Here is a 22,063-nt window from a genome sequence, read left to right on the forward strand (position 1 = left end):
TCTGTATAACTTTCAAATGAAATCAGTTTATTGCTGTATACTTGTGTTGCTATTGTGTTTCTACATAATATAGTTGCTTAAAAATTAGCACAAACAAATATCAGGACATTAGCTTAATTGATAAAGATTTTAAATAGTACTTAACACACCTCACCTTTTCTACAAATTAAATAGATCGAAACACGGAAAATTAAAATATTTTATCGAAATACAGTTTGATTTAAATGGTTTCATTTGGTTATTGTAATCATGTTGTAATGCAATTGTGTTTTGTTATTGAAAAGCAATGAGGAGGTCTTTGTAAAGGGGGTATATCATATATGATAGTGAACTGTCGATGTGGCTTTACCAAGAGTGGGTTTTAACGTGATCTTATCTGAAAATTTTTTGGCTAGCAATTTTTATATTTTGTATACATTTTGTATACATGCAGTCGCAAAATTTGAACAGTGTAATTGTAATTGGATTTCAAAATAATGATAAATTCCCATATAAGCACAGAATTATATCATTATTAGCGCAATGATCAATGGTATTTTGAATTGCAATCAACTAAAACATGTTTCTGATGATATCACAAACCTTGATTCCCATGGAATTTATTCGATCATTTTAACATATGAATAAGTCATCATTGTTGGGGTATAGATATTTATATGGTTAATAAAAACTTGGTCAATAATCTCACGGGGACTGTACTTCGATATATTAGAGTCCCATGATTTTAAATATACTGATATTTCCTTTCTGCTGATAAGCATCGGTTCAAATAGGACTGGTCGTGTGGTATAACTGTTATCACAGACACATGGGAGCAGGGATAATGACCCTTTTGATACGAACAACATCCGATTTATTGCAAGTGTACTCTATGACAACTGACCTCAATGGAAATGTTCTTCTTTTTAATTTCTAAAATAATCCTCTCCTATATAAGTGAATGGATACAAGTCTTTTGTATAGCTTTCGAACACAATGTAGTGATGATTTGACGAAGAATGTTCATCAAATGATTTAAAAAGCGATTAACATATATCGAATATACAAACATTAATTCTGAATGCAAATACAAAAAAGTCATTCTGTGCCAGTTTTCGTCATGAAGTTATCTTTTTGAAACCAATATTTGTTAACGTATTTAAAGAACAAAATTGATTATTTTCATGAGTATTTGAATCAAAGAAATTAAGTTGCTATCCATATCAGTATAGATTCGAAGTTTTAAACGTCTACTTTTATCGATCTGATATTAACCTATTGAAAGAATTATTTGGACACTTCGATACGAAACTCTGGTTAAGAGTTAACGTTTTAACGTTGTGCGCTGTTAGGTAAACGTATGCGTTGGTCTCGGCTGATTGAGCGAGAATTCTTTAGTGGTTTAAATTCATTCAGATGCAAATTCTAAGTTTTTAGATAGAATTGTACAAATATTTCGAATTTGGAGCAGGTAAAAGGACATATAAATGATGATACCGACGTTTCCAGAAAAGTGCAAGTGATATATTTTTTTCGAAATGTGTAAAACGGGATTATGAACTGAGAATTTATAAAGTGATATTTTCTTTCGACTGGAATAGATTTAGATACTTAAAGTGAAACCATGCCGAGGAAAGGACGACGGGTGAGTAGAAACATGTAGTTTGTTTTTAAATGTCTTTCTGATATTTAATCTATGTTAAATAATAAAATATAACAAGATTGTGTTTCAAAATTTGCATGTTAAATACAAAAGATTTCTTAAGCATAGCCAGACCTTATGAAAACTACCCGATAAGTTCGTGTAACATTACAATTAATACGTTTAATTTGAATATCAAATAGGTGAATTACTAAATATTCGATGTAACTTTAATTATAAATCATACAAACACACTTCAGATGTCAAAATTAAAAAAAAAATGAAAAAATCTTACTAAGATAAGAGTTTTTTAGATTCAGATTTGTCTACTAAGTGTTGATATTCATGAACTTGTTTGACGTTAAGATTTTTATATGGGGATCTATTCTCTCAAAAGTCTTTACTTTTTACAACATAGACGTGTACTTTTCTATATTCCCATTTTGTTTAATACCAATGGGCAATTCAGATTTGTAGTATGAATTTCTATTGTAGTGTACCTTTAATACCAATTCATGAAGGCAGATATTTGTAAGGGTTGAAAGGATCAAGTTAAACTGTCTATCATCCCATGGAGCTTACTTTACATTGTCTATAGATACAGCTTTGTTGATATTACTACTTTCATTTAACCATTATCAGCTTACAAATTCTATATAATGGTTTCAAATCAAACTCCTGAACATAAATGAAGTTCAGTATAGAAGTCATCTGATAAGTAACCTAGTGGTTTTTATTTGTCATAATACTTGTCATTAGCTTTAGAACACTTTTATAATCATGAACAACTAAGAGCTGTTATATCGCAATCAACTCGTCGTCAAGCAGGCTTGTATGGAGTTTGGATAAGCCAGCGTTTCAATATCGTTCACTTTACATAGAATTACTTTCGCCTATCTTCAGGTCTATTGATAACTCAACTGTGTATATACATTTGACAAAATTTATCTAACGGAACCATTCATATACTCTGTTTGGATTTTATCAATAATCATTCATCTGGGTAAAGTCGTAATAATACTAGATTCATGGGGGTTAAAGGTCCAGCGCGGGTAATTATTAAATTGCAGCATACCATGATATGTTCTTCATATATATCTCATAATCTTCTATCTTAGTTACGACCGTATCTTTCAACCGTATCTAATTCGTTAACACGTATTATAAAAAAAAAGCAAAATGGCTATAGGTCTAATGATTTTATATGAAATAAAACTTGTACATATGCAAGTTCTACCACAGTTTACTGATATAAGCACTAAATCCATGTATACGGGACTTCCAGGTACGCCGAATAAAATGTTCTTGAATTATTTACATTTGAAAAGACTGCAGAAAATGTTCTTCATAATAATCAAAGGTTTTTTTTTGTGATATATTATTAATCCTACACAAGTTTGCTTAGCAGTTTATACACTTCATTTAGTCTTTGCTAATAAATTCAAAGGGTTGAATGTAACTTTTATTGTATGTTAGATATGGGAAATTTGATTTATAACAATATCATTAAACGAAATTGACATATTGTCGATTTCCCACTTAAAAGTATTGGTCCATATATTTGAAATTTACATTGACAAACACGTAAATTTCAATTTTACGATCGACAATCCTTTGAAACCCACTAAGGGTATGCTACGCTAATCAATAGCACCAACCCATTTTTGTATAACCCATAACGTTTTTTTTTTATTTGATATTCATTTGCACACCGATAACTTGATTAATTCTTGAGTGTTATTTTGAAGTTTGGAAAAGTGATGTCGACACAACATGACTGACCATTGGCTCCCTAGATACAGTGACAACAACTGTATCAAACAAAATTGATCATGGTGATATATTTTTAGTATTGTTTGTTTTATTAAGTTTAAGTGTTTCTAATATATTGGATCATCATTTCTTTCTTATGTCACTTTCTAAAGAAATTTAGGCGAAACCACATTATATCATTGGGTTAAATACAGTTACTTGTTTCACTTCATTTGTAAGCACTTTCTTTGTTAATAATACTGAACAGTATTAATTACGGTGTAATAGGAGGAACCACAGTGGGAATGCTACTCAAAACTTTATTTAGTGAATGGACAATAACAACACGATAAACCGAAGAACCAAATGAAAACCTAGCAAACAAAACACCAAGAAGAAAATGACCAAAACATACTTCACAAAAAACTAGGTGCTTTAACCTGGTCCTTCGAGAAGGGAGAACATCATCCTTTTTTTTCCAGAAACACCACCTGCATTTACTTTAGGATTTACTCCCGAAATCTGTATGTTTTCGGGAGAAGGTAGCTATAACGGCAGAAGAATGTCTAACCGGAACAAAATATGGAAACACTATATCTTTTTCCTCCCAAATCGATGATTGTTTCAGAGTAAAATAAAATGTACTCGATACAGAACTTGATATAGCAATTACCATATACAATGTCCATCACCCATACAGATTGAATTCACTAATGAACTCAATTGTTCATAAATTGTTTAATTTAAAAACGAAACTCGATCGAAAAACTTTATTAAAATATACCTCGTAAAATTAAACACCGTTCATCGGAAAAATGCGTTGAGTAACTAAATGTAACAGGAAACTCTTTTGTTGTTTTTAATGTGTCGAGCGTTTGTATCATACGTTTGATCAACATTTGTATTTATTTGTATTTAAATATATGGAGAATGTTTAACAACAGCTTTGAATGTTTGCCTTGTAACCCGTTTGTAAAATTCCATATTTCATACGCTTTTTGTAAATTTTCAACTTACCTCTCATTAATATAAAGAAGATTGCAATTGAATATTCTGAAGATTGATTCTTTATGAGTTCAGACCTAGTAGAATTTCTGGTTACAATGTTCATTGCATTGCAAATATCATAGAACTGTATCTATGTGTTTGTTTTGCATAATTTCTTGAGATTCACTGTTGTCATCATTACTGACTATTGCTACAACCGTATTCGGAAGTATATTTTTCTAGAAAATAATAGTATAAGTATAAAAAATATACACGAGGTCAATGAAATTTGACTGATCGTTGGTTAGTAATTTGACTTCAGATCTTAGTTACTGGTCATGTATTGTGTATTACGTTAGTTCATATGGTAAGGCATGGTTTCAAACCTTTTTTTAGTAATAATCATCTCTTTAGATTATATAGCTTGCTCAACTAAATAAGTTTATTGGGCTATGGTACATACTAAACTCCGGTAGCATTTAGTACAGTCATTAAGTGATCACCAGAAAATACTTTCTTATATGAAGGGTTGTCCCCTACCTCGAATTATACATGTTTAAGCTAAGACGGGTGAAACCCGCCTTAATCACAATTTAGTATTGGTCAATAAAACTTAATAAAAGTGCGTCTTTTTCATTAGTCACTTAACTAAAATAATTAAATGAAATAGAAATTAAACTTTTGACAGCTGTCACAAAACTATTGTACACGGCAACTTGGATATTTCATTAGATAAATCCGATAAGATCATTTTATGGGATCTTGGATATTTTTTTTACTTAAGGGTACATTTTTTATGATTAAAGTTTGCGTTTTACGACATACTAAACAAATGTATTTTGGGAGATCAGAGTAGGAACCAATAGGATCGGGCTTTATAAAGTATGAAACGGAGTACAATAAGTGACATCCTTCCTTTAGCGGGGTTCCATTCATGGTCTTGACATATCTAGAACGTTGCTAGATACTAATACTCGTCTAGTTCCATACATCATCTTCAACAAGGAACGGTACCTATTCAAATCAATGACTGAAATCTTCAAAATCGCTATTCGTCAAATATTCTCTGTCACTGATTTAGCTTACTTTCAGCATCATAAATGGGACGAATACGATATGCTCTAATATCGGGTGACTTCCGCTAAAATCTTGGTTATATTAATATGGTTGCGTACTCTTTCGTAACCGAGATGACCCGAATGTTTTCAATTACACGGAACCAAATTAAACAACTGGCAATGGCTATATATAGGGTAAACTGGGTAATATTACATAAATTCAATGCTAACTGATCATTTCATTTTTTAATGTAAACTTCCCGCTCTCAGACAAGCATAGACATGTGTATATTTTTTTAAAAGAGGTACGTTGTAGCGATTTTGGGTCACTTATGATATTGACCAGGGAACCAGATTAAACACCTGGCGATGGATATTCATAGATATAGGGGCCGAGCTAATGTATATGACCTGTATAGTCTTGTAACGAGCCCCTGTGTCTGAATCGGAAACTGAGTAATGTTCAATTTTAACCGATCATTTCATGTAATTTAAACTTCCCGTTCTCATACAAACAAGAAAGACTTGTAGAACACATGCGTATGATATTTAAGAGGTACATTTTTATCTCGTATGAAGCTAGAACTATGACACTATGGCGGTTAACACGGCACAGATCTGCAGCATGTGAAGTATAAATATCAATAAAAATCATATGCGCATATAAAGTACTGAAATTACGAGATTGCAAGAAGTCACTAACAATACTAGCGACTTAAAAATGTCCCTGTTATGCATTTCTATGTATAGACAAGGGTAACACCACTAACAGCCACGGGTTGATATATATAGACTGCTTTCTTTGTTTGACAATGCATTATGCATTCCCTGCCAATGTTAGATAGTTGTATCATAGATTTATGTTCTTGCTCGTGAATTTAGCTTTCCTTCATCGAATCCTGGATTTGGTTTAGTCATATGCTTTTTATGTGGCTATATATGCCATAACCTTCATAGAAACATAAACGTTTATTATCACCCCTGGTTTTCCTTATTTTCAAATGTTTCTATGGTACACAGCCATTTCGTATAATCATAACACACCTGTCATGTGATTGACGCTTACGCTTATACAATTTGATACAATAAAACAATGGAACGTTTAACAAATGTGTGCTTATCGTATTCAAATATAATTAATCATGGCTACCACTAGCAAACCGAACTGGGTGGCGATAAGATAGTTTAGTTGGCACCCAAGTTACAAGTAAATATTTCGTATATAATTGGAATGCGAATGGGAATTTAGGATCAACTAATGTCTGATGTTGTATATGGTCAAAGAAGTAGTAACATAGCAAACGTTTTTTTTTAATTTATACAATTTCAAATCACTATTCTGACGGTGTAAATTTTACATAACATTTGTTTGTGCCGGCGGAAAACACACGATACCCACTTTTGTCTCGGTGAATACATGGCTAATTTTTTTTTATATGAATGCCATTTCACCATGATTGAATATTAATTATGTCATATTACTGTGGGTGAATATGTTTCATTTTACCGTGGGTGAATATAATGTCATTTTACTATGGGTGAATATTATTTCATTTTACTATAGGTGAATATTACGCCATTTTACAATGGGTGAATATTATGTCATCTTACTATTGGTGAAAAAATTGTCATTAACTATCATGGGTGAATATTATGTCATTTTACTGTAGGTGAATATTTTGTTATTTTGCCTCAACGACCCCATGACAAAGCCATGGTATACCGCCAAGCATACATGTCATCTTAAAAGTAATACATGTATGCTTAAAACTTGATATAAACTTTATCATCAGTGAAATCCGTTTCGCTCATAGGCAAGTTGAATCACGATATAATTATATATTCTCAATGGTAGCTATGGCACAAATAACGTAATGAACCATAAAACAAATCATTTTCATATAAGAGAGAGTTTCTTTCATTTCGTTTATAGATTTTCAATAAATAACAAGGTGGCGATTTATTGTAAAATTTCTTCATTAGCAAGAAACTCTCTTTTATGCCACTTTTAAATTGTAATTTATAAAGATCCAATTTCCTGTTGAAATGTATTCATTTTTTAATCGTATGGGAGGAAACCCCATTTTAAATACAGAATGAAATTAATGTATCATTTTAAATACATAAACATTGCTATGTTATTGTATTGTCGTTTGGACGTTATCTTACATATACATGTAATGTAACAGATGCACAATTTAATATTTCAAACCACTTACAACCGCATTACTTGATATAATAAGAAATTAAAGTTTTCTCTCACATATTTTCCAAACCGCCTAGTGTCTCGGTATATAAACACGAATATAGCAGACTTGTCTCTCTACATAATGGTTGCATAAGTAGTGAAAATGAGAATAACTAAAATGATTTTAACGGATTTAACGGGTACTTTCGCCTTTGATCTCCTTTACAAATATATTTTTTATGTCTTAGTTATGCACTTGAACGTTTTATTAGTATGTAGGATGGCGTAATACATTTTGTTAAGTGTTTTGGCATGTGCGTGTTAAACGTTTACCGAATGACATATAATACCTGACTTTATTAGTAGAGACTAGAGTCAAACAGTCCTGCATTTAAAAAATATTGAAAGTTAAAAATTTTGCTAGGCTTTACTTCTGATGATGATGATGATGATGATAATAATGATTTTAAAATTGATATTTGGCAGGAAATCATAAAGAAAATCATAAGCGAAAGAACCTGTGAAAGTACCCGGCGGGTTAATTTCCATTTCAGCTAGGTACCCAAAACATACGTCAGATAATTGGCACTGAAATTTGTCTAGGTGTTGATAAGAGAATTTGATATATTTTTTTCATATCAGATGCAATAACACCCCAGTGACCTAAATAGACCCTGAAGTAAGGCATGAGTATCTTGGGGTTTTATGGCAGATAATATGAAACAAAAATAAATGTGATATTCTATAACTGAATCTTCTGAATTGAGCCAATGACTATATGCACATTATCTATAATAATAATAAAAGTCATTAAAATTGCCATCGTAAAGGATAATCAGTCGGATCGTTAGTGGCGATCTCTTATGGTGTTCCAATCACATCACCAAACAGAGGGCAGTGGTATGTCAATATTTCTCATGTCTGATTTGTTTTCACTACAAAGATTCACCGAAAATGATTTGAACAACTTGTCATCTGCTTTAAAAATGTAGTCGAGGACCCCTTCCCTACCGGTACGCCTGGTCCAAAATCCAAGATTTTATATGGTTTAAGTTTTCAAATAACTTAAACATGTATTCTCTCTAATTGAAGTTTCAATACATGTCTAATTGTGATTTCCTTAATTTCATTTTCAAAGAAGTATTGCATAAAAATAATCTACTTTTAAATTATTTCAATTGAAATGCTTGAATTGATTCTGTTTAATAAACTGTCGTTTGATATGAAGTAATTGTACAGTGTGAGCTGTTACGTGTCAATGTGTCTGTTAAGTGTCCTACTGTCGCGTATAGCAAAAGGTTGAAAGATTCTTTTATTACAGATTTTAACAAAAATGGTGATTTTTACCATTGAACTGTCTGTTAACTATGTTTCAATACTTGTTTTAGTACGATTATATTATAATTGCCGCTATCAATTTAAGTGGTACGTTTAGCCTGATATGATGGTATTAAAATTATTTTGTGCAAGGGAAGTAACCATGTTCACAAATGTCGAAAAATAACAAGTCCTCTAGTTTTTGATAGTTTATTTAGAAACAGCTGGTTAGCAAGCATGAAGTTTGTTTATTTAGAAGCCAATATGGCAAGATTTCTCTTTGTGAAGTTTGTTTTGAAGTTTTTACTCCGAATTTTCGTAACAAAATGCAAGACGGTTTTCCCGCACAATGAGTTACGAAGCTATTGTTACACAATTAATAGAATAGCGCCCATAATATGCTTAAGGCATGAAAAGTATCCCATAATACTGACTTAGATATTCCCCTCTTCACATTTTTAAGTTATGTATTCATCAACCAAGTTCAGTGAGCTAATTTAATAGAGTTATTCCCCTTTATCACTTTTATTGTGCAAGTTGGACTTGCACCCATGACTTAAGTCAGTTAGCATTTTTAGGTTCATTCATGTATTATCGTTTGCAAGAGTTACTTAGTGACAATGTATAACATATATGCTACATGTTTTGTTTAGGCATTATTCAATATTTTACATTATTGTTGTTATATTATTCATTATTTACAATTATTGTATGGTCACTTCACATTGCGCTTCGGAACAATAAAGAACAAAAAGATCATTTTTGTGTCTTTAACATATATTTCAGCCCTTTACCCAATGTCTACCCAGACGTAAAGGAGGTCACGTTGGCGAGAGTCCGACCCAAGAAACCTGAAAACAAAATTCCGATACTCGTACAAAAAATATCCCAATAAGCAACCCTGACACTACAGCCGATCAGGCATAGGAATTTATAATATTTAAGAATGCTTTGAGAACAAAACGTCATTTGACGGTCAGTTATTGATTATTAATCGCTTTTTTTAAATTAACCCGCGTAGGATGTAAAGGAACGGTACAACTTAAGCTGTCACATTCTCGATGTATATGGGTCAGTATGTCGATGTTCTATACCTGATCAGGCATAGTTACATATATCAAAATGATTTAGGAACAAAACCTTATTCTGGACAACTTGAGGATGGACGTAAAAGGTTTGAGACTCTTAAGTACTAATATAACAAGGTAGAAGTGTTTAAAGCTACCTATCTGTCTGTTAAAGACTCTAGATTACTTTATTCTATGGCAATGTTTGCGCACACCCTACACCATAATTCAAAGTCGATGTTTTACAAACACTTAAGTAGGCAATTTGTATCATATTTCAATGTTGTTTGATACTTGGTCCTTGGACGTGGGATATCCATATGGAAAGGTTCAAGAAGGCCCTGATTTCGACAAGTACAACATATGTTCCCTTAGATATATTAAATGGTTCATAATTATTGCAAGTATTTTTATGTCTTTGTCTTGTAACCGTTACATATGACTTGTTTAACTGAACAAAGACGTGTCTATTATTTTTTTTATTATTATTTCGTCTATAATTTGGCTTAATGCAGGCCAAGATACAAACATATTTTTTATTAAACTGGAGCTTAAAAGGTAGTATTGAAATAAAATTTCTCTAATAGCTACAGACAGAGTTTAAATTAGAAAGAATGAGATCGGGATCATTTGGAGCTATTTCAGTCAAGTTTACTTGTCAATTGACCTTTGTACATAACCACAGTACACAAAATTTTTGACTAGCTTAAAAACAGCTCTTAGATGTATCAAATAGTGTTAAAGACTTGAGCTTCATTACAGACAAAAAACATAAAAATAATACTAGCTTCCATGGAAGCCTTCGGATTTTGACGACTTCATAAACAGCTATGAATTCTTTCGGATTTAAGTAAGTTTTGTGGTATCGAGGCCAGGTTAAGAAGTGACTTTAAAAGTTCCGTCAAAATTCCTACGTAAACGATTGATCAGGAGAAGTAGGTTAAGTCTTAAAGTAATGAAATAAAGCACTGCCACCACCACCACCACCACCACCACCATCATCTAAAATAAAGTAGACGAACAAAATATCAAGACATGATTCCATTAGCTTTCCTATAGTGGAGGTCTTTTCCGACTCACATATTCTCAACTTTTCAAACATAAATAATTTAAATGATAAAGTGGAATTTCTGTTCTTATATATTTTACATAGACCTTGTGATACTAATGATTTTTATAACAAAATGAAGTTCAAAAGTAATATTAATCTGAAACCAATAAAGGTGATCTGATCTCTTTAAAATGGACAAACCAACAATGACTTGACAACGAAAAGCTCGTTAATCATATATCATTTCATTTCTAAACGTAGTCATAATTGATGCAAATTCGGTTTAAAAAACCTGCACACTTCAAATGATTCAATCACTCAAGAGAGAACATAAGGATTTTCCAATTTGAGAATTATCTATTTAAAACTTCAAAATAATAGCAAAGCACTTTATGAATGACTCCAACGATTTCTTTTGAAACTACCATATTTTATTATTTCTTACAGCACGCGAATTAAGAAGAAATGACGCGAAAATAAAAAGTATAAATCGGTTCTTTCATTGCTCGAAAAGGAGTAATGTGGTTATTCATCATAAATGTTTACAATCAATAGATCAAGCAACATTAAAGAAATGTGAATACGTTTTTACTTAGCAACACACTATACACTTACTTTAAACCAACACGAAGAGCATCTCTACAATTTAGTCGGTTTAGAACTTTGAATTTGTTAAATCCAAAATATAATACAATTTCAAAATTTTTAAACAAGGACCTGTTCGTCATTTGACTAGTCAAAGGGACTTGCTTAAGTGTGCAGCCCTATCAGTATATTTCGTATACTTTATATACTTGTCAGGCTGCGTGTTTGATAGTCTGACTAAGCCCCTGTGGACGAAATGAGATAAATGGACCCTGCTTCAGACTTATTGTTTCACCAGAAACGACACCTATTATACAACACACATATTTTTTTTAGATTTTTTTTATTTTGCTCGTTAACCAAAATTGCATAAGAATCAAAGCGTTAGACCCAGTTCTAAGTTTAAAGTAGTAAAAAGGAGTTAGAATGTAGTATAGCATATACCAGTCCAATATAGCACTGTCTGACCTCTTTTTTGTGGGCAGTGCTTTTTCATATGTCACAATTTATTGCGACAAACAACAAAAACATATTTCCCTTCGTTCGTCTAGTACAAAAATTCCAAAGTAAAAATTAGACAGTTGTCAATCTCGATGATAAACTCTGATCGAAATATGTCAAACATCTTGACATTTTTTAAGCTGTTTTTCATACTATAACAACCTGATGAGTGTTTTTATCAAGGTTATCAAGTTACATGTATTAGAAAGTTTACATGATCATATTATTTATGGGAAGCCCTATACAATGTATGCATCGATGAATGTTTGCTAAACAAGCAGTTTTTTTTAAACATTATGTATCCACATGTAAAGCATTTGTAAAGTCTATCTGAACCTTACACGAGGTAATATATGAGGTGAAAACTGACATCCTCGAGATTATAGTGGCCAATACATACCTTACACGGCACGACTAACACTTCATCAGATTATCTACGGTATTAAGGTAGCCTGGCGGTTAGGAATATCATTTAAAGGGTTTCTAAGTACAAGTGTCATTAAATAAGGCTATGAAAAATTAAGTAAACATCGACTTTAAAAATTTGTCGAAGAAAATGCTCAATTTCACAACATATACTTATGAGTCTACTGGACTACATTGCTTAATTTATTGATTTTGGTGGTATAACTTAAAATTATGGTTCAGTGAAACCTGTCTAAACCGTTTAGACAGATGTATTCATATTGCCATGGACTTCAAAAAGTGTATGTTTTAGAGAGGTGTCCGGTGCATTCATAGTTCAGATCTAGCTGTAGTTGGTATTAGTACCTCTTTGATTGTAATTGTACTAATTACACATATAACACATGTCCGCCGTCGGTATAGATGAGGTCTAGCCCTTTCACAAATGCACTGGTATTGGTACATTGATATCGTCAGCGGGGGTTTTATTTAATAGACTCCTCCTGGACATAAGGACATAAGGGGGGGGGGGGTTATACTGGCCTATAATTTTGTCAAAAAGATTCATGATTTTGATGCAAATACGCATGTTTTGCTAGACTCCATGAAAACCGTTTAAATATTATTACTTTTAAATATTTTGATAATTAAAATGATCTCAATTTGATTAATGTTTTCATTATATCCTGAAATAAGTACCTTGGAACAATTGAAAGCGCAAAGTAAAGCCATAATACGGCGGCGGATTACCAACAATGGGTCAATCAATAAACGGTTTGATATTTTAATACAAAATAAACCTTAATATATTAATTATTATCAAGAACAAATATCTTCAAGTCACACGATCCAACATTCATAAAACAATTTGTGTCAAGCTGTGGTAACTTGAAGATAAATTAAAAGATATAGGAGTGCTTAATCACAAGGCGAGAACTTGGTTACGTAACATAGGTGTTTTAAAGTCAATGAAAAGTGAGAATTTCGATGCTTTATTTGATGCTCAGTTTAAAATCAACAAAACAGATCTGCCCTCAAAAAATATCTTTAGTGCTTGATTTTATGTGATTTGTCTTGCTTTTGTTGACAAAAGAATTTGGACTCTCTACAAATCATAATATGGGCATTGTTTCGGTAAATGCTTAAAAGTACGACTTTTGTGATAGGTGCATTACGGTTTTATCAAATAAATAAGGATTTTAATTTTAATCTCAAATTTATCTGTTTGTTGGATCCAACTTCGATTCTGCTATGAAAATTCATAGCGTCAAATACCCATGACGTCATACCCCCAGCAAGAATGCTTAGTTCTGTTTTATCTGCATGCAAATAGTTTTGTAAGAGCACTTACTAAGGGTGCTATTGATCTATTTTTTATTCAGGTATGGCCATGACCGATAATGTCCTCAACTTATAAATCTCGTGAAAAGTACGAATCGAGAATTGATTTTTTTCTACTACTTATTGAATACGTTAAAAACTTCATTGCAGTATGCTTCTCAGTACATTGTTGACTCGTCTAAACGTTGCCTCCTATGTATTGTGGAAGGACCATATAATTATACTATATTACCTAACATTGAGATGATAAATGTGATCGGTTTATATTGTACCATTTGATTCTAAAATATTTCATTATATCAGGTATAAGCTGTTATAAGATGCATTATTAGGTTCTATATTGAATTCAAAAAAACAAAACAAAACAAAACAAAACACATACAATGTGTAGAACTAAAAGAGATAAATGTTCACTAGGAGGAGATAGTACAAGTGTTTTTAGTTTCTTGAATTTTGTATATATTTTTAATGAATTTGTCACCGTTCTTAACTTCTGACATGCAATCTTTGATATAATGTTACATATGTTACATGTACACACACACATTTATAAAACAGTCAAGTGCACGTAATAATCTGTTATTGAACTATATCGATGCATGTTTATCTAATTGTAAAGGCTTTTTCTTCATGGAAGACTACTATTATTTCTATTAATGACCTTTAACAAAACATTTATTATGGGCAAGGCATTTGTATGAGTAAAACAGTTAGTGCATACGAACTATGAATTCTAAAGTATCCATAAAGTCATGTAAAAGGTACATAGGTTTTCAATGACGCAAAGACCATTATTGAGATGAATGGCTGAAACGGTGTCATTCCATTCTTCAGTTCCCGTCACAAAACTCTTTTATCTATCAGTCTTTGATTTAAAAAAAAAATATAATAACATAGACAATGTTGACAGCTAAGTCCAACAAATGTTTTAAAACTCACCAGAATGCATGTGTTTTGTTAACAAATAGATTTAACAGTTCCTTTCAGATAAATACCGGGAAACGCAAATGTTATTAAAAGATACATAACCTGAATCAATTTTCTTTGTCTTAGCAGAATATCATATTAATAAACGTTTCATCGATTGTTTTAAGGTACCCTTTTGACTGCCGGTGGACCACATCAGTTAGTTTTTCCATGTTTTTGTTGAATATTGGGTTTGTAATTGGTTTATGATTGGGATGCTGAATTTGTTGCAGCTATGTATTTGCTATTTATTATTTCTGTTCGGACATTTGATTCATGAATAATCTGATCGATTGTCCTTTTAGCATCACTATAACACTATAAGGTTGTACTATAGTTCTTCTTTGATACAGGCCAATGTTCCTTTTCCTTGAAAGAGGTTTTGGCTTTGATTTACAAAGAAGGTGCGTTCTGTTTTCTAGAGTCATCCCTGAACGCCACATATGCAGCGAACAGCACCTAACGTCTAAATATCACTTAATGACATTCGACAATTTCAAGATTCTTACCTTGCAGAGTTGCCGATTATCGTTCGGTGAATTGTTTTATTATATATAAATGTCCCGATCGTTCGAGGGAACGAACGTCTGCTGCTATGCGGAGGTTGCATAATAAGCAGACGATTCCAATTATTTCTGTCGAGAATCTACAAAAGAACTCTCATACCTTATCCACTCGGACATTTCACGTCATTGTTCGTTGCGAACAGTTTTATTTTAGGTGTAAGTCTACCTAAGGAGTAAAGTCCACGTGCACCTGAAAGATATTAGGATAACTCGTTACAAATCCCTGATGTTAACCTTTGATCGGTCAAATTAGCTATTGATTTCAAATACTATTTTGTGGGTTTTGTGCTTTACGGAGGTGTCATCTTCGTGGTTTGTAAAGTATGTGTATATTAAATCAACACACGGAAAACCGCGATAATAACGCAGGTTTAGCAATACAACGAACAATTAGTATTATGTGAACAGGGCACTGATTGATACAAAAAAGGAATAAAAAGGAAAGGAAGAAATTAAGGGGAAAACAAATGATATTGATACATGTAGTTATCACATATAGTCAAAAGCGAGTGTTTAATAATCCCTTTTTAGGATGAATAGGGTATGTAAGTCTCGTCACGTGACTCCGTGGTTTCGTAAGAATGGGTCCTAATCTACCATTCAAATGTATGGAGATTCGTCATTAACATAGCATTGAGTTCAATATTAAAAGCAAGGTATCATTTTTGGGTAAAAATACTAATTAAAAATGACAATTATCAAGTTCTAACAGATAAAAATGTTTAGAATAGCATAAAATAGAAGATTTTGTATTGTGAAGCAGCGTTTGAATTTCCCGGAATACACACTAAAATGCATATCGGTCTTCGGATTTCAATACGTTCTACAATGGAAATTCCGGAAGGGAAACTGAAACTAGAACGAGACTTACAAACCCTATAGTTCATTTATATTGGAATTACTCATGCGTGATAGACGAGCGTTGGAGTTAGAATTGGAAAAATTAATGCAACCACTTGAGCTTGAAGCTATTACCATTTCAGGATTAGCTAAACAAGACAAAAACCTTTCTTACGCATTCGCCGAGGTTTAATTGGTTATTGGTTGTTCCAACTGCAGAACACGATTGGTCAATAGCTTAAGGTAATTGGCTCTTAATTTCCGTTGTGTTAGGTTATGGTTTCTGATTTTATCCGCCTCCTTTTCTTTACACACAATGAAATTAGAATTTAACACTGCATGGACCATTGAAGTAATTAATAGAAGTGAAAATGTGAAATTTTAGAAATCTGGTGTAACTATGGTGCTTAACAAGAAGAAAAACCTTAGGAAATGTTTTTGCATTTTAGTTGAACGTGGTATTGGTTCATCTTTCGAAAGCATGCTTTTTTCCTACAGTTTTAAAATGCGCCGATGGCTGTTTACCGAAGTGTACCACGTAGTTTTATACCTGACTTGTTATATCGACATGAGAAACTTGTTATACAACATGTAACTTGTTTGTTGTTATTCCTTAGCTGATACTAGTTTGCTATATAGATAGTCAACTCTCTGAGTTGTAAAGTTGCTATGCCCAGTAACCTAAGTATAATATGGAAATGAATTCAAGGGGGATAATTCAACTTAAAGGTAAAATCTTTGTCAAAGTCTGGTCACAGTCTTAGTTATATTTGCAGGAAGATTTGAAGAATATCTTCTTCAACTGAGATTTAAAAAAAAGCATTTCAGGATTCAAAGATGTTTTAAATGACAACGCATGACGTTTGTTCCTGTTTCCTTCTCACTGTAATATTGCATATATACGTGTCGATTCGTGAATATATCTAATACCATTTCTGTAATAAAAACACAATTATATGCGTGTTGTATCTACACCTTATTGGATTTTAAAAGACATCACTTATATGATTAATTACGGATTTGAACTTAAATCCCTTGAACTGTGAGGAAAGACTTTTTAATGCATTATGATTTGATGTGGTTTCTCTCCCAAGAATCGAATAGGGAACTACATTGAATGCAAGTCATTTCATGCAAATATCACGACACTTAGTTTTGTCATTGAATAAACAAATATTAAATTCTAGCATTTACAAAAATATTATATAATGAAAAAAAAAAAACATTTTTTACAATGTTTGAAAGCATTTTAATTGAGATCGTATTACAGGAAGGAGGTGTTTCTCTATATTTACTCTACACTTAAGACGAAATGTAGGCTACGGTATAGAGGAGAGTTAAGCCCTCTTTGGCTACGGTATAGAGGAGAGTTTAGCTCTCTTTGGCTACGGTATAGAGGAGAGTTTAGCCCTCTTTGGCTACGGTATAGAGGAGAGTTTAGCCCTCTTTGGCTACGGTATAGAGGAGAGTTAGGCGTCTTTGGCTACGGTATAGAGGAGAGTTTAGCCCTCTTTGGCTACGGTATAGAGGAGAGTTAGCACTCTTTGGCTACGGTATAGAGAAGAGTTTAGCCCTCTTTGGCTACGGTATAGAGGAGAGTTTAGCCCTCTTTGGCTACGGTATAGAGGAGAGTTAGCACTCTTTGGCTACGGTATAGAGGAGAGTTTAGCCCTCTTTGGCTACGGTATAGAGGAGAGTTTAGCCCTCTTTGGCTACCGTATAGAGGAGAGTTAGGCGTCTTTGGCTACGGTATAGAGGAGAGTTTAGCTCTCTTTGGCTACGATATAGAAGAGAGTTTAGTCCTCTTTACGTATACGTTTCATAATTATTTTAAATGTATTTAAATATAAGTAAAAACATCTTGCGTTGTATTTAAAGGGAAAAATAACGAACCGTTTAACTGGTTAATCCGACACCCGAGTGAATTAAAGTTAATCTAACATACAATGTTTGTAGGATCTAGAATATGGTGCTTGAAAACTTAAACATTTCTCTTAACAAAGTTGTAATGCTGCGGTTTAACTTTGTATTCGAAAGTAAAATCTATGATGTCGTAGATTACACCAGAATATTCAGAAAACTGTCAAAGACTAAGCCACGTTTAAAGTGACCGGAATAAAAATTATAGAGTGTATATACCATGAATTCGTGTATAAGCATACAGAACAGAAAAAAAGAGAAATATGAATTTGAAAGAAGACCACGTTTTGGAAAAGTGCTTTTAGCCTCTATTTGTGCATAATGCCTTCTCATAGACAAGTGCCTCTTAACTTTTCTGGTTGTTTTTCGTTTCATTTTGTGGCTTATAGATCAGTACAGTTCGAAGAAGTGCATTTTTGTTATTCATAGATAAGTACATCTTAAGGGCTCGTAGACAACTTCATCTTTAGGGCGCGTTGACAAGTACATCTTTAGGGCTCGTAGACAAGTACATCTTTAGAGCGCGTAGACAAGTACATCTTTAGGTATCGTAGGCAATACATCTTTAGGTTCGTACACAAGCACATCCGTAGGGCTTATAAATAAGTCCTTCTTTAGGTATTGTGGACAAGTTCATATCAAGGGATTGTTGACAAGCACACCTTTTGGGATTGTGGACAAGTACATTTTAGGGATTGTAGAAAAGTGCTCTTTTATGATTCAAAGACAAACGCATCTGTAGGGCTCGTGGGTAAATGCATCTTTATGGATCGTAGGTGTTACCAAACAAACTTCGATCCTAAGATTCCTTAAATGCCTGGTTGTATTTTGTTGATGGCACTATATATTGTGCCTCTATTTTGCTCTATAATTATTTTCAAAGTTTATGTAAACACACATTATCGGATATCATACCACTTGGCTGTATTAAATGTGCATTACCATTCTTTAGAAATTGAAGTAATAACATCCCATTAGAACCATTTATCAAGAAAAAGGCTGTATAAATAACTGTAATTCGAAAACTGAAATTAGAAAAATTCGACATATCGCTGATAGGTCTATGGGAAGAAAATTGGTTTTTACAATTCATACATGCAATTATGAAAATTATTTTTTAATATTTTGTACTATTTTTGCCTGGTAATATTAAATCATTTGGGTTTGACATTTTTACATATTGTATGAATTACAGACTCTTCTGTCATACAAAATAATTTGTTTAAAGCAAATTTTTACTGCGCGAAAAACTTAGACGTAAGATGAGTTTGACCTTTGGAAAAGTTTTTATTTTCAAACTCTCCGTACCCATGTGTGAATAAAGCATAGTTTACCATCTTTCTTTGTAATTATTCTATCTTAACCATCTCTTCTATGAATCTTTAGTACTTACAAGTAATGCCCTTGGACATAAAAAGGAATTTGCAATTTATGAATGCTGATAACGAAACGCGTGAATGGACTACAAAACCCTATAAATGATCAGTTAATCATGTATTAAAGTGAAATATTGAAAGCTAAGAAAGGTTAGAATACTATTTTTATTAGAAGAAAAAAAGTTGAAGCGAGGTCCCAATTTTTATTCTCTTCCCTTCTCGAGAAATACTAAATAGATGGTTGTATGTTTGAAGCAAGGCCTTATGGTTAAACCTACTGAACATAACAGTTATATTTTGTGATTTACATTTGTAATTACATCTGTTTTGTAATTGACGTATGGACGCAGAATTTGCATGATTTTTAGCTGGAATGCCAATTAATAAGTTAACCAAGTAGCACTCGAGATAAGAGCCATGCAAAATGTGATACAAAAATGGTTGGAAAGACTACACATTTTCATTTTTAATAATTTGGTTAGAATGTAAAAGTAAACGGGAATTGACATTGTCATATATCCCTTGGGCTTTGGAGATATATAGAATGTACTGTGTAATTCAAAATTAATGAAGAATAATAATATTGGATTTTCGATGTGGATTATCTCCTAAGACCAGACAGATTGGAATGAATAATTATGTATTTCATCATATAGACCCACAAAGCAGCTTAATACCAAAATAGAAATATGCAGTCTTTACAGGTTTATTACATAATACAGAATTTGGATGATTCTTTAACAGACTACTACTTACATTTAAGTTCCCATTTACATTGACCCGACGAAATGTGTTAACGATATATACAGTAAAATCAAAGACATAGTGTAAACATGATCAGAATTCGATAAAAAAAAAACATCAAACAACTGTAAAAAAGGAGATTAGAATTATTAGTATGATCTGAAGAAATAATGATTCAAATTTGTTAACAAAATATATAGGGTTTTTGAATAAACATAGGTTTTTATATTGTCGATTCATAATATTCGTAGTGATGAATTCATTTGTAATGCAATTCTCATAATTCATTTGTGAGTCACGGGACGTTTTATTTCTATCTTGATCCCAATTTAAAACTGTGCATCAAATGGATTACACAACTCTTGTCTCATTCCGCTTAAACTCGTATTTTACTTTTAAGTTATGTAATAACATTACCTTTGCATGACTTGTCTCTTTGAAGATATACGAAGACAAATACATGAACTTTCCGCTGTATTAAAATTTGCATGTCTGTGGTACGATTCATGAAACTGTTAATGCTGACTTGTGTCAGCGAATCACAAAAATCTTTAAAGTTCGAAAATAGAAAATGGGTTGTCCCCCGTACTACATTCAAAGATGTCATATTTCATAACGAACATTGGAAAGGCTTTAAAAATTCCTATTACACAATTTGTGTTGTGTGTAGGCCTTTTAAGCTCACCTGGCCTTAGGCCATGTTAGCTATTGCCATCACTTTGCATCTATCGTCGTCCGTCATCGTCGAAGTCAACAATTTTTCAGAACTCTTCCCTCTGACACTACTTGACCAATTGGAACCGAACTTGGTATGAGTGTTCCTTGGGTATCCTGCATAGAACTGACATAGGGATTTTTGATCTGTCGAAAAACATGGCCGCCGTTACTAAAATAGAACATAGGGGTCACACAGTAGTTTTTCGCAGATATCTCCAAAACCTTTAGGTTAAGCCAAATTCAGACCGGATAGAACATTTCAGCTTGATGAGATATATCTGTGGTCCAATTTCCGTTTTAATTAGTTAAGCCATGTGGAGTTATTGCCCCTTTTTACTTTTTTTTTTGCTATTTTTGATGTTATTTCTTTCAAAAAATCTTCTCCTATGACACTACTTGACCAATTTGAACCAAACTTTGTTTAGCCACATTCTTTCAATTGCTGAAATGATCCATATTATAAGGCCTGCAAAAGATATACAAGTAAAATTGTTTCAGGGGCCAGTCGAAGGCAGACTCCGGGTTTGAGTATTTTTGAACTGTTCATTTAAAGCCTATGAATTTTTGCAGTCTGGTTGGATTGTTATACCTTTTACACAATCGTTGTTTCCACTTCCCTCTCTTTTTTCTTTCACAAATCAATCCTGGCATCTTTTAACAAACAAGTACTTACAGCTGGTACAATTGATGAACTATAAATTATCTTTGCTACCATAGTCAAACTATAGGTGTAACTATGTGTAAGAAGTGTGTTTATGTATAAATGCACCACCAATGCAACAATAATGACGAGGTCCATTAACCCATCTTGTGACCATTAACCCACCATGTGACCATTAACCCATCATGTGAAGATGAATTAATACTGGGTGGTGTAGGAAATGGAAACTTAATATATGGTGTGGATACAGACAGTATACCGATACAATTTTGAACACAAAATGGTCGTGATTTTTTTCTTACAGAAAGTATTCGTCATTGATATACACTGAAGCTACCGTTAGATTGACAAATACTACAAATTAACTTCATTGATAAATTGAGACGGTCGTTATCCTCCT

At 32.6% G+C, this 22,063-nt stretch overlaps 1 protein-coding gene across 36 annotated transcripts in view; it reads left to right on the forward strand.

Moving 5' to 3' along the window:
* The window catches only part of LOC148629704 (uncharacterized), a 60,351-nt gene that overhangs the window by 13,613 nt on the left and 24,675 nt on the right, over nt 1-22,063 (forward strand). The window contains exon 1 of one of the 36 annotated variants that reach the window (XM_088555866.1): nt 1,269-1,624. The exons of the other annotated variants lie outside the window; for them this stretch is intronic. Coding sequence (XP_088411992.1) covers nt 1,604-1,624 — 21 coding nt within the window. The 5' untranslated portion in view covers nt 1,269-1,603. Of the gene's footprint in view, nt 1-1,268; nt 1,625-22,063 lie in introns of those variants that run through there. 36 annotated transcript variants of the gene reach the window in all.

This window comes from Perna viridis, chromosome 1 (assembly GCF_037379345.1).
Source record: "Perna viridis isolate PV_CMFRI_1.1 ecotype Kerala chromosome 1, ASM3737934v1, whole genome shotgun sequence".
Lineage (NCBI taxonomy): Eukaryota > Metazoa > Mollusca > Bivalvia > Mytilida > Mytilidae > Perna > Perna viridis.